This window comes from Rhinolophus sinicus, chromosome 1 (assembly GCF_057876585.1).
Source record: "Rhinolophus sinicus isolate RSI-liver-muscle chromosome 1, RSI-T2T, whole genome shotgun sequence".
Classification (NCBI taxonomy): Eukaryota; Metazoa; Chordata; class Mammalia; order Chiroptera; family Rhinolophidae; genus Rhinolophus; species Rhinolophus sinicus.
In genome coordinates, this window is record NC_142501.1 from 179,216,136 (window position 1) to 179,228,916 (window position 12,781).

Consider the following 12,781-nt stretch of genomic DNA (forward strand, 5'->3'; position numbering starts at 1 on the left):
GAGGTTGGCAGAAATAAAAGTACCAGAGGATAGATCTTACTATTGCGATGATAATATTGCCTCCTTAGACCAGTGTCCTGAGTTGCTTATGAAGAAAATGGAGCTTGGAGAAGTAAGGGTCTTCTTAACAGTCCCACCATAAGCTATTCTCCTTATTACGACTATTATTATGAGAGTGGGGATATCAGCTAATCTAGAACTTTCCTTGGGCCTTAAAGAAGAATCAGATATTAAATGTACCACCAAGAAACGCAAAGTTCTCCAGAGTTTTCTCTTCTGGATGTTTTGATTCTGGTGTCAGTTGTCATTATCCTGGTAGAAAAGGGTGCTAAAGTAGGTGGTTCTGATTGCAGCCCCCTCCGTACAAGGAGGGCCAGCTGATCAGCATGCCACCTACAGCTTGGCGAGGCCTGAGTCTTCAGTGTTAGGCTGAATTCCCAAAGGAGTGAGTAAGGGAGAGTGCATGAAATTATTATGATGCTTGCTCACAAGTCACAGGCAGATTCAAGAACTCTTCTTGACAAATGACATAGGCATACTCAGGACCCTTCATGAGCTTACTCAGGACTAGTTCATTTTTAGGCTGCTTTTCCCTGACCTAGTAGCTATTAATAGGCTTGGCTACTTAGTTAAGGCCAGTAAGTAGCCAGGGGAAACCTGTGAGTGGTTTCCAATTACGTTATGAGTGAATTTGACTCCTCTGCCCCTGCAGATGGTTACCTCAGAGAACTATGTAGGAATAAAGAAAACGTGTATGTCAAAGAGCAGAAGAGATACAAGAATGAGGAAAGTCTCTCTTAAATGACAATGGCTCACATGAGGGGTTTGGCATATCTCTGCAGATTTTGGGTGCCCTCACTTTTCAAGTCTTCTGCCGGCCTCTTGTAGTTTGTTCTAGTTAGAATTTCCTACCTGAAATTGGGGCCATTTTCAGCCTTTGATATCTTGGTCTTGAATTGGAACAATATAGCTTTTTGTTTTCAAAAAAATTTTGCTACATATTTGTAATGTAGTTTATCATTCTGTAGCTCTCACTCTACATAAGATCTGTATTCTGGGATTATTTTGTATAGGTATAATTGGGGGAACTGAATATGGTAAATGTATTAATGTAACTTGATATATAAACATGGATTTTTTGTAAAGTTAGTAATTTTTATTTACCTGTTTTGTGATATCACTGTTTTAAATAAGTGTTCTACTCAAAACTTTAAGAAAGTAATCTGTGCTTTTTTTATATAAAAGCTACATAGCATCTCATTTATTATTGTTCTTGATACGATATAACTCATACAAATCATATCTACATTTTTGAAGAGAACATTTACATTTCAAATCAAGTGAAATCTAAAACTAAGAAACTGGAAAAAGAAATGTAAATTTTATCAACAGGAAATTGTGTTTTGTCCTCAAGGAGAAATCTAATTAAAATTATATGAAATTATACAAAATATGATTTACATTTTAACTGATGAATCCTGGTTCCAGTGAACTATACATAGCCATTACCAAAAATGAAGCAAAATAACAACAATAATGAAAAAAACCCTAGTACATATAATGTTCTTTGACACATTATACACATCTACATGTTATGAAAAGCAACCTCTGAAAGCCAAGTAGACTGATAATTTTACCAAAAATAGTATTTCTAGGGCTAATCTTTCCTTTATAGGAGACTTTCGTACTTATTGGGAGTTATTGACTGTTTCTACAGAAGCTGAAATTTCAGACATGAACAAAATCCAAGTTAGATTTTGAAATAACCATCTTTTGTCTAATCATCAATCTGGGAACTTACCAGACTCATGGGAAATTGTCTTAACAGTGAGAAGCTTCACACTCTCTTTATCAGACTGAGGTCTATTTGGAACAGAAAACATTCAATTAGCACCACAGAATTAGCATTATATATCTGTGAAAGAAAGTAAACATGATATACACAGAATGAAGAAGATACACAAACATATGTATTTTTATGTGTTTCTATGGCAAAACGTGTGTCTTGTTACATACAGGCACACACATACTTTTATAGCACTTTGTACTTCTGGAATCAAGCCAATAAATCTCCATCCTTCTGTTACAGCAATGCAATGATAAGGTAAATTAAACAGTAAGATATGTCATTCAGGAGACCCTGCTCACTGTGCCATGTGTCATGTGGGGTGGCATGTGGGGTCTCTGCTCCCACTCCCCACATAAGAACGCAGGACATGGTGAGGCCAAAAAGGAACACCCACAGGGCCATAGGTAGGGGAGTCATACCACTATATTCTCGCTGGCAGCTGGGTTGGAGACACAGGAAGCAGGAGCCACATGATCTGCAACCTGCCGTCTGCTTTTCTGCCAACCAACCAACCCCACCTACTAGCTGCAATCCGCGCTTATTAGCTCAGCCACCACCTTCTTGCTAGACCCCCATTTCCTGCTAGCGTAGCCACAGCAGTTATATTAGTGGCCAATGGCTCACTGGTTACAGCTGACAGCCAACCAGCCACAGCTGATGGCCATCCAATCACAGTTGATGGCCATTTACTACCTGAGCCAGCACCTTTCCACATGAGGCCGAGAGCCTGGAAACTGCACTACTGGCTCTGTCCCCACAGATAGGTCATGTGAACACTTGTCACAAGGTCTATATGGTACCGATCTCCAGTCCTGAATCAAGAAGGGGAAGACACATAAATGTTTCCAAACCTTTTGGGCTGGTGTTGAGTTCTGGGGATGTCCTTTTTCATGAGGTCCTGGATACCGCAGTATAGTGTCTGAACTATTTTAATCCAAAGTTCCCACCTATCCTTTCTCAGGTTCTGAATTGTGTCAAACCCAAGTTCCTTTCCTTGGACACATCAAAAGCCTCTATTTCTAATTATTACAAGAAGGGTAGGTGATCTACGGATAGAATTTCTAAAGTTCACAGCCTGATGAACAAAAGCACCTACATAAAGGCAGGCTACAAATTGAGGTCAACAAAGAAAACTTAACCACAGAATTGGGTTTTGACACTAAAACAATTTGTCTCTCTGTAGCACCTGCACTGCAACAGTTGGCTGGATTGGTAACAACTGCTTTTTAAAAAATTATTTATTTCATTTTTTTTGCAGTTACAGTTGACATTCAATATTATTTTATATTAGCTTCAGGTGTACAGCACAGTGGTTAGACATTCATATAATTTATGCAGTTATCCTCCTGATTGGTCTAGCACATCCCTGGCACTACACATAGTTGTTGCAACATTTCTGATTATATTCTCTATGCCAGGGGTGTCAAAACTTTTTTCAACGTTTTTCACCAAGGGCCATATGCGGTAAAATACACAAACAGCCAGGCCACTCACTGGAGGTGAAGTATGTATTGCCTCACCTGGTTTATTTAAGTAAACTAAATATATTTTTGCAAGTTGCTGCGGGCCGATTAACAATGGATTGCGGACCGCAGTTGGCCCGCGGGACGCAGTTTTGACACCCCTGCTCTATGCTGTACGTTACATCCCCGTGACTATTTTGTAATTACCAATTTGTATTTCTTAATTCCTTCAGCTTTTTCACCCAATGCCCCATACTCCCTGCCTTCTGGAAACCAACAGATGTATTTGAGTCTGTTTCTTTTCAAAAAAAAGTTAAAGGAGAACAAGCATCAACTGTTAAGGTAAAGCCACTAATTGCTGTCTCAAGGTGCAGGCATGATTTTTCCCTAATTGTGATAAACATACTGAAAATTTCATTGGGAAAACTATTTAAAAACTCTAGGTATGTTTCCTATGATATGTATCCATGTAGTTATATTCATTCTTCTATGTTTACCTTTCATCTTTTGATTCTCCATTTTACTACTTTACCCAAGCTTAAGAGCAATCTTCTCTTTCAGTTGTTGGAATTTCTCCGCTGAATAGAGAGAGCCCTGACAAATACTTAGCCAAACTCCATTTATAGTGTCTTCTACACAAATTCTTTAAGAAACAAACCAAAAATAAGTATAAGTATAGGATCAATACTCTTCCCTGTATAAATGATAAGGTAAGAGCTTGTAGGGAAAAAAATAAAAATGATGTGGCATTACTTACTGGTCATTTCCATTTTCTGGTGTGCCTAGGGGAGGAGAGAATTGTTATCAGAGTTGCAAGAAGCTTGGCTACAAAAAATCTGAGACCCCTGCAACTTTCTGTGCAGAGATATTGCTAAAGACAATTTTTAACTTTTTTTATTTCTCCACTCCCTGCCCCACTGACCATTTTCTTAGATATGGTTACCATTCATTTCTCAGGTATGACTAATACATTCATGAAATAGTCCTAACTAGGCCAACTCCACAGAACTTAGTTCCAGACTAATTTTAGTCTTATAATTTCATCACTATGTGAAACTGCTGTTTGTTATCACACATCCCTCAGAAACCAGAAAAGTCTCAGTTTATACCAGTATCTCTGAAAACAAAATTTTTCTTTCAAATATCAAATTACCTTTTTAGACCAGGTAATCAAATTTGTGACTTTCCTTTGTACATTGCTCTTCTTGAGGACACAAATCACTGTATCTGTGATGAAATATCATGTAGATATTGCTTCTAATTGCATCTGAATCCCACTGATTCAGCCTCTCAAAAATGCCCACAATGTCACTGAGGCTACTAATGGCAACTAATCTTTTGTGTGCTTTGCCAGGCTGCTCCACAGGGACTGGTAGAAACAAAGTGGGCTTAGAGTGAGACTCAGATGATTCATTCTGCACATGAACGTGGCCTCCAGGAGCTGATGTTGGTGGTCAAACCTCGCATTAACTGTGACCTACCTATCAGGCAAGCTACTTGTATAATGTAATAGCTTTGTTTTGTTCCCAGTTTTTCTGTGGTTTTAATTCATTACTACTCAGCTCCTGTTTCTTGGATTCCATCTCTAATCTGGCTCATGTCATTGGATGTGTATAACAAAGCCCTGTGAATATAGTTCTCCTGGCTTTGAACATCATGGTTTTATGCAGACCTTTATTTCCACTAGCTTTTTGGCTACTTCTTTTTCTGTTACATTGGCTAAGGTTTTCCATCATGACACTTAATCCTTAGGAATTAACTTCAGGGTGCCATATAGACCAACTAGATCTAAGCTCGTCTTCCCTACCATAAGTAGGGTTTCAACAGCATTTTAAAAAGTTCTGTTATAAATGCTATGTGTGATATCACCTGTGATGCTCATAGCTGTGTTCCAAAATGGGTTGATATCTTTTGCATGCTTATTTAATTTTTTTTCTTAGAATACTGTAACATGGGTTCATTAGCACATAGATGCATACCAGCAGACTACTTTCTGCATATATGCTGTTCTTATTTGGATTAAATCTCAGACTATTGTTAACATTATCCAGATAAGTGTAATTTCATATTAAAATCTGATTCATGTTGTCTTCCAGAAAGCAGAGTTAGTTTATAAATTTTCTGAACTTAATGAAGTCTTACCGACATATTGAAGAGCGATTAACTGAGGGTTCATAATGGTGCTAATTGAATGATAACAATGTTATAAATTCTGTTTGGAAAACAGAGTTAACCATAACCAAGAAGATTTGGCTAATGGTACAATTGTTAAACTTGGTTATAAAGTATCATATGTCTTCAGAATAACTCTCCACAGTGGTAGGAATTTGGTACATTTTATGCCCCCCGAATGATCCAATTCATCCACAGAGTCCTCTTTAATAGACAATGTCCACTTTATAAATAACTTATTTGCAAATCTTACTATGCAAAGCCATTTTTCAGGAAAGGTATTTTTACAAATGGATTTAGCACTATATATATACATACATATACATATACATATATATATATATATATATATATATATATATATATATATATATTTTTTTTTTTTTTTTAACCTTTCCTGTGTAGTCAACACCCACAGGATTCAACTTGGATGGTTGATTTCACATAAAAGATAGGATTGGTGGTTTAGCAATTTAGAGAAATTAAACTGATGTTTAAACATGCCATTTCCCCTCTGGAAATTGAGTAAGAAAACATATTTTCGACATTAAGAAGTTTATTCATTAACTCCCAAAGAGAAAGTAATTGATTTGTTTTCTTGTTATTTTCCACCAAGAGCTAAAATGAACACTACTGTTTTTGTCTCTTAACTTTCCCTTCACTGTCATGCCTTCACCCAGCTGTCTATGTGGTGGGCGTGGGTAGGGACCCGTCTCAGGAGCAGCATTCATTAGTGTCCTGGAGACACCCTGTCCATGGGGTACACAAAGGATAGTGTGGCTTATATCCCTGTGTCTCATCAAATAACTGATTTTTCCTTTTTCATAGTATTTGAGATTTAGGTAGAGTTCCACTAGTGAAATATTTAGAATGTACGTGAGGAAAGGCAAGGTTTTATTTTACTGAAAACATAAAAATTTAACTCAGCAAGCATACAGTAAGACTCTGCTATGCGTTATGCATGATGTAATGTGAACAATATGTGTTTTGTGACTGGAGAGGTTGCCTGAAGTTGTGGACTGAATGTTTGCATCCCCCTAAAATTCATATGTTAAATCTGAACACCCAATGTGATGAATTTAGGATGTTGGTTCTTTGGAAGGTGATTAGGTCACGAGACCTGAGTCTTCATGGGATTGGTGCCCTTATAAAAAAACCACAAAAAACTCTCTTGTTCTTCCCAACATGTGAGACACAGAGAGAAGGCAGTTAGCTATAAACCAGGAAGAATAAATACCCTCACCCTATCTGATGACTTCTTGATTGGACTTCTCAGCCTCCAGAATTGTGAGCAATAAATTGTTGTTTAAGCCACACAGTCTACAGTATTTTTGTTATAGCACTCAGAGCAGACGAAGGGAAAACCGGCACATAGAGAAGTAACTGTGTGCACTGTAGCATGATGAATAATATCACAAAATTCTATAGAATTTAAAGTGAGAACACTCCAGTGTGCTTAAAGAGATAGTGTGTTATACAAAGATACATTAAATTGGTGTTTGAACTAGATGCTAATGGATAAATTGGAGATTAAATATGTTATAAGAATTAAGTGGTGGGCTGGACACTCTAGAGGAAGAAATAGCAGGGACGAAAGCAGGGGCACATACCACTGCATTACACAACCAGGGCAGGGGTCTGCAATGGAAAGAGAGACTGATGTGTAAGATAACAGAAAGGAGTACTGAGCCATGAAAACTGAAGGGGCATTCTGATGAAGTGTCTAATAAAAACAGCTCAAGTTCCTGGAACAGAAAAGAAAGACTGAATGAAGACTGAAAGATATCTGAATAAAGTAGGGACCCTAGTTAATAATACTGGATCAATACTGGTTAAGTAATTGTGACTAATATACCATATTAATAATAAGAAAAACAGGTATGGGGTGTATGGCAAGTCCAGCTATGTTTGCAACTTTTTAATGGATTTTAATCTATTCTAAAATAAAAAGTTTATTTAAACAAAACACAACAACATAGTGTAATTATGGGAACCATAAATATTTAAGAGGTCGGGAGAAGGTAAAAACAGCAAAAAGAAGAAAACAAAGTGTGAGGATGTTTTAAAAAAAGCAGTGTCATTTTAAAGGAAAGAGGAAAGACTTCTAAATGCTATTGGAAGATTAAGGAGGATAATAAAGAATTTCAGACTAGAATCCCACTAAAAATTGCAGTTGTGTTCAATCCTGAGGAACTAATTCAATTAACGGAGCCCACAGTCGTGGAAGCCACCCTCATTGAAAGGAATTGGTGCCTCCCAGGAAAGAACAAAGTCACAGAACACTCTTCTTGAGATTATGGGCCCCTAAACTAAATTCTTAACAAGCTTCCCTTTATCGTCTGTTATATGGAAAAGGAACACATCTTCACCATAGATAATGCATGTCATTTTCTGTCTTCTTTACTACCATACTCCCCCAACCACCTACAAAACTGGGCTATTTGATTAAAAAGAAATTTTCCATATTTGATAATATCTGCCACTAGTAGTTAATCCCTACTCCTTACTTCACCAGCATGCAATGGCTTTCTCTACCCCTTTGTCTCTATTTTTGGTATCAAGCAATATGGCATTTTATTTTTTCTGTAATTCCTCTATACCCTTCAGAGTTTAGACTGAGCATGTGTATTCTCAACAAAATGAAACAAAACATTGTTACCTACCTGGGTCTGTCTTCCGGCACATTCGATACAAACCCACCAGAGCAAATGCTGAAAGTGTTATTACAATCAAAGCAATAACTACAGGCAAAATAATACCTAGGAAGTATAGGAGACATTGTCAGAGTGGCTATTGAATGTCACAATAAATAGTTGATGCACCGAACAAATGCATGCATGCTTTCTTCTTTAAACATCATTCTATTAAAATGTTGTATTTTAGGCAAAGACTGATCTGATTCAAGAGTTTTGCTCCAGTTGTCATTTCTGACGTATCCACTTGATGTCAGTCTTGTAGCCTTTCTGAAATAAAATTTCAAACCTAAGGGAGATAGTTCCCCCCTTCCTGTAGACTGGAGGAGTCAGAAGATGGAAGACTGGAGAGGCAGAGATGTCCTCTAGACCTACAGTCAGACCCACATTCACACATTAGATTCTTTACTACCTTATAACAAAGTTACTGGAAAAAAGTATATATATTCCGCACTAGAAGTGCTCTAGTGAATAAAGCTGGTTTTCTAAAAAAAAATCTCTCAAGCATCTTTCCACAATAATATCTTAGAATTAGAAAAGGCATAAAATAACATAAATGGATACAGTTGGATAGCACAGTGTATATGATTTCTAAACATGAGCAGCATAGTTCAAGAAAGATGTGCATGTGTGTGCATGTGTGTGTGTAAATGTCTATTTGGGGAAGTGCGTTGCTGCAGTAATTAGGGTGTTTTTTTTTCTGTTTTAAGAGGAGGGTTTGCTGTTTGTTTTTTCAGCATCTGCCTTCTTTTCTAACAGTCATTTCCCAGATTAAAACAACAGTGATGAAAGGAAAACACTGCCCTAGGGATGTAACTAGTGATATAGAAGTTATAGTTACTAATTAGTTAGGTATTCTCAAATGGTTGCTTATGTGTTCCTCATGTTTATTAGGGAATGAGAATAATTACCAAATTCATTTGTAGGGTGGTTTACACTTGCATTGTTATGATTAAATATTTGTTTTAAGTAAATCCTGCTGGGTTCATATTAGACCTTGAATGAGATCACCAGTGCCTTCCAAAATGAGGAAGCTATGAACCAGCTGGTCAATAAATGCAATGATGACCCGTTGGAATGGAATGGCTTACCTAAACTTAAGATCACCTTTTATCATCCCAGATTCATATATATTCATCTTATTTTTAATTTCCAGGGAAATTAATTAATATTCTCTATTTAGTTCTAGCATACACGTGTATGTTATATGACATACATCTGTTCTTGCTAAAATGGAATATTTCTTTAAAAGCCGTTTTTAGCATTAAGACAAAGTTCTGTAAAGGTGAACAATTTGTTTTTTTATGGGTATCTCAGGCTGTGCACTTTGGCTTATCTGAGACTGACCCCATCAATTCACCTTGACCCTTGGTGGTAATTGCTTAGCATTAAGGTAAGAAAATAATCCTAACGTTGTGCTCATTAAAACCAGACTCCCAAGTAGGAAATTCTCAAAGCATGTGTCAGTTAGATAGCATTATTATGAGACTGCATATTCAGTAAAGCTGATAAAAAATCTATCTATAATCAAATCTCTTCCCATACTGGTAACATTCAAACATTCTGCATATCTACTGCCATGAAAGAAGATATGTCTGTTACTCACTGGAATAAGACGGGCTGGTTGAAGAAGAGCTTACATTTTTTGCATTTTCAGTGCCTATTATTTGAAGAAAGAAAAACATCAGTGACCTTTGGTTAACGTGTGCCAGTCCTCACAATCCTCCCTTCATCCCTCCTCCCGTTTAAGTAAGCCTCTGGGATCTGCAGGTATGATGCTTCGAGTGAATATATCTGATCTCATTCTGAAAGAGCTCTATTTTGCAAATCAAGATTAGTAGGGAGTTAATGTATATAATTTGATGAGTTTGGACATACACCCATGAAATCATCACCACAATCAAGGTAATAGACACATATACGCATCACATCCAAAAGTTTCCTTGTGCCCCCGCTTCTTTTTGTGGATGTGCTTTTTTTCCTTTCTGTTTTTGTATGTCAATTATACCTAAATAAAACTTTCTTTCTCTTTCTTTCTTTCTTTCCTTCCTTCCTTCCTTCCTTCCTTCCTTCCTTCCTTCCTTCCTTCCTTCCTTCCTTCCTTCCTTCTTTCTTTCTTTTTCTCTTTCTTTTTCTTTTTTTTAAGATTGGAACAGTTTTCTTGGTGAGAAGGGGTTAAACAAAGGCAGTTTGCACTCATGCACACAGAAGTCATACCTTGAGACTGTGAGATGTTGTCTATAATTGCTGTTGGTACTGCGGGTGATATACTGGTTTCAGAAGGTGAGGCATCTGGTTGTGAAGAGCTAACTGCAGGCAAAATCATAAATCCAGTCAGACTATAGTATCAACTCTTCTTATTGGATTTCTTTGCGATTCAAACAGTTTGCATTTCTGAAGATCTGTGAGTACTGTTTCTTGTTGAATACATACAATTGTGCACTAAATCCTAAGTTCATCTAGTTCTCTTGTAACAAAGAGTAAATTTGGAATCACAAAACCTGGGTTTCTGTATTATATCTTCAAAAACTGTTAAGAAAACTTGAGTACATACATCTCTTATTCTAGGCTGCAGCTGGGATCCCGTACTGTACGAGATTCTTATGGGATGAAAATCTATGCAAAAGTATTATTCACATGTCAGATATTATAACTTTGAGTGATAGTGATTTTTTGTTTCTACCACAGATACTTAAAGTGAACATAAATGCACAGGACTTCTTTTTTTAGAGTGTTTCTTGGTAAAAGAGAAAGATTGCAATCAAGGCTTTGGTTAAAGGGATTGGGGAAAAATCAAAGATTCCTTCATGTTCACCTTAAAGCTCAGCAGTAGTTTACGCTTAAGTGCTTTATCTAGAGTAACTGCTGCTTTGTTGCATTTCTATCGTGTTTCCCCGAAAATAAGACCTAGCCGGACCATCAGCTCTAATGCATCTTTTGAAGCAAAAATTAATATAAGACCCGGTATTATATTATATTATATTATATTATATTATATTATATTATATTATATTATATTATATTATGACCTGGTCTTATTTTACTATAATATAAAATATTATTATATAAAACCGGGTCTTACATTAATTTTTGCCCCAAAAGACGCATTAGAGCTGATGGTCTGGCTACGTCTTATTTTCGGGGAAACAGGGCACCACGGTCCATGTTCTCTTCTTTCAAAGAAAATGTAAATTTTAAACTTATTATAAACTTATTATAGTTTAAACTTATTATAATTATTATTTGCTTGCTTAAGTCAACCTTTGCCATCTTTAGTCAGAAGGACTGACAGAAAAAATAAAAATTTATTATTCAAAATCCACAAATCTCAGTATATTTCAAGGAAATACAAATAATTAAATGTTTTATAAGTACGTATCATTTATTCTTGTGCGTTTGGAATAAAATGTAATTTGTATTTAGAAAAATATTGAAAAATCTTTCTCTTTTTCTTATAGTATGAAGTGACATCTTTTTATCACACCTATTTGTCTTGTCTCTCTACTGAATTGGATGTTCCTGGAGTGTGAAAGCCATAACTCCCACCGTAGCCCACATATTCGTGGAGCTCTGACCACAGTGGGTGTGCAGTGAAACGCAGCTGATGGCTTGGCTGAACTAAGAGGCATCTCTTATAATTATGGCCCTCTCAGGAGTATTGAGACAATGTATAATTGTATCAAAGAAATTGATATCACCTATGACTGCCTTGGATCTTTCCTTCTTTGCCACCCACAGTACAGTACGCATTGCATGCTCAGGCATTTTTGACATCTGTGGGGGAAGAATAATGTTTAAGAGTCTGTACTGCTCTTGCCATGCAAGATATCTGTGGGAGGAAGCTAGATATATGTCTATAAGAACAAAGAAAAATATCAAGCTAGTGTACTAAGCAGACAGAGAAAAGAATATTAAATGAAAGAGTGAGAACTAGCTGAAACTTTGGTGCTTTTAGTTGCTTTTACCCATGTCAAGTGTTTTAGTAAGGATGAATGCTCTTTCAGTTGTGTTGGTTGAGAATGAGATGGCTGATTAAATAAACAATGGCATTGATCCATCTGGGATTTCCCAAAGGTTGTTTCAAGACTCCTACCTTATTACCTTCTCACAGACAGGCTAAGTGGTAGCTATAATTCTGAGTATAATCTGTCTGGTTCAGATGAAACTCTATGCTTTCCTATATAAAATGTGCTGATGGTTCAGTGCCAACTGTTATTGATACTGATATATAGGTAGGCAAGAGAATTAACTCTTCTAAAATGGAGGATTCATTTGATCCTTGAATAAAGACTCAAAATTTTTCTTTTGGTTTTAATTTTAGCCTTCAGTTAATTATTCCTGAATCTAGTACACACGCGCGCGTGCGTGCGCGCGCGCACACACACACACACACACACACACACACCCTTACCTCTATTACATGTAATGTCTTCTGGTGTTTTCTTTTCTAATTTCTTTTATTTCATTGTTTAAAATACTGGTCATGAATGGGAATTAACTCACAACTTGAGAAACCCTGCCCTTTAGCATGATCATATTGATGAAATTATGGGTCTTCACTAAATTCACCAATTGTGAGCCTAATGTGATTCTTTCTGTGGCTA

The 12,781-nt window shown here is 36.7% G+C and overlaps 1 protein-coding gene across 2 annotated transcripts in view; it reads right to left on the reverse strand.

The window, feature by feature from the left end:
- Nucleotides 1-12,781, reverse strand: part of EMCN (endomucin) — a 97,571-nt gene that overhangs the window by 11,721 nt on the left and 73,069 nt on the right. For both annotated transcript variants that reach the window (XM_019757679.3, XM_019757678.3), the window contains exons 6-10: nucleotides 10,395-10,487; nucleotides 9,784-9,837; nucleotides 8,148-8,243; nucleotides 4,070-4,094; nucleotides 1,802-1,863 (exon numbers count right to left, since the gene is read on the reverse strand). In XM_019757679.3, the coding sequence (XP_019613238.3) occupies nucleotides 1,802-1,863; nucleotides 4,070-4,094; nucleotides 8,148-8,243; nucleotides 9,784-9,837; nucleotides 10,395-10,487 (330 nt within the window). The remainder of the gene's footprint in view (nucleotides 1-1,801; nucleotides 1,864-4,069; nucleotides 4,095-8,147; nucleotides 8,244-9,783; nucleotides 9,838-10,394; nucleotides 10,488-12,781) is intronic.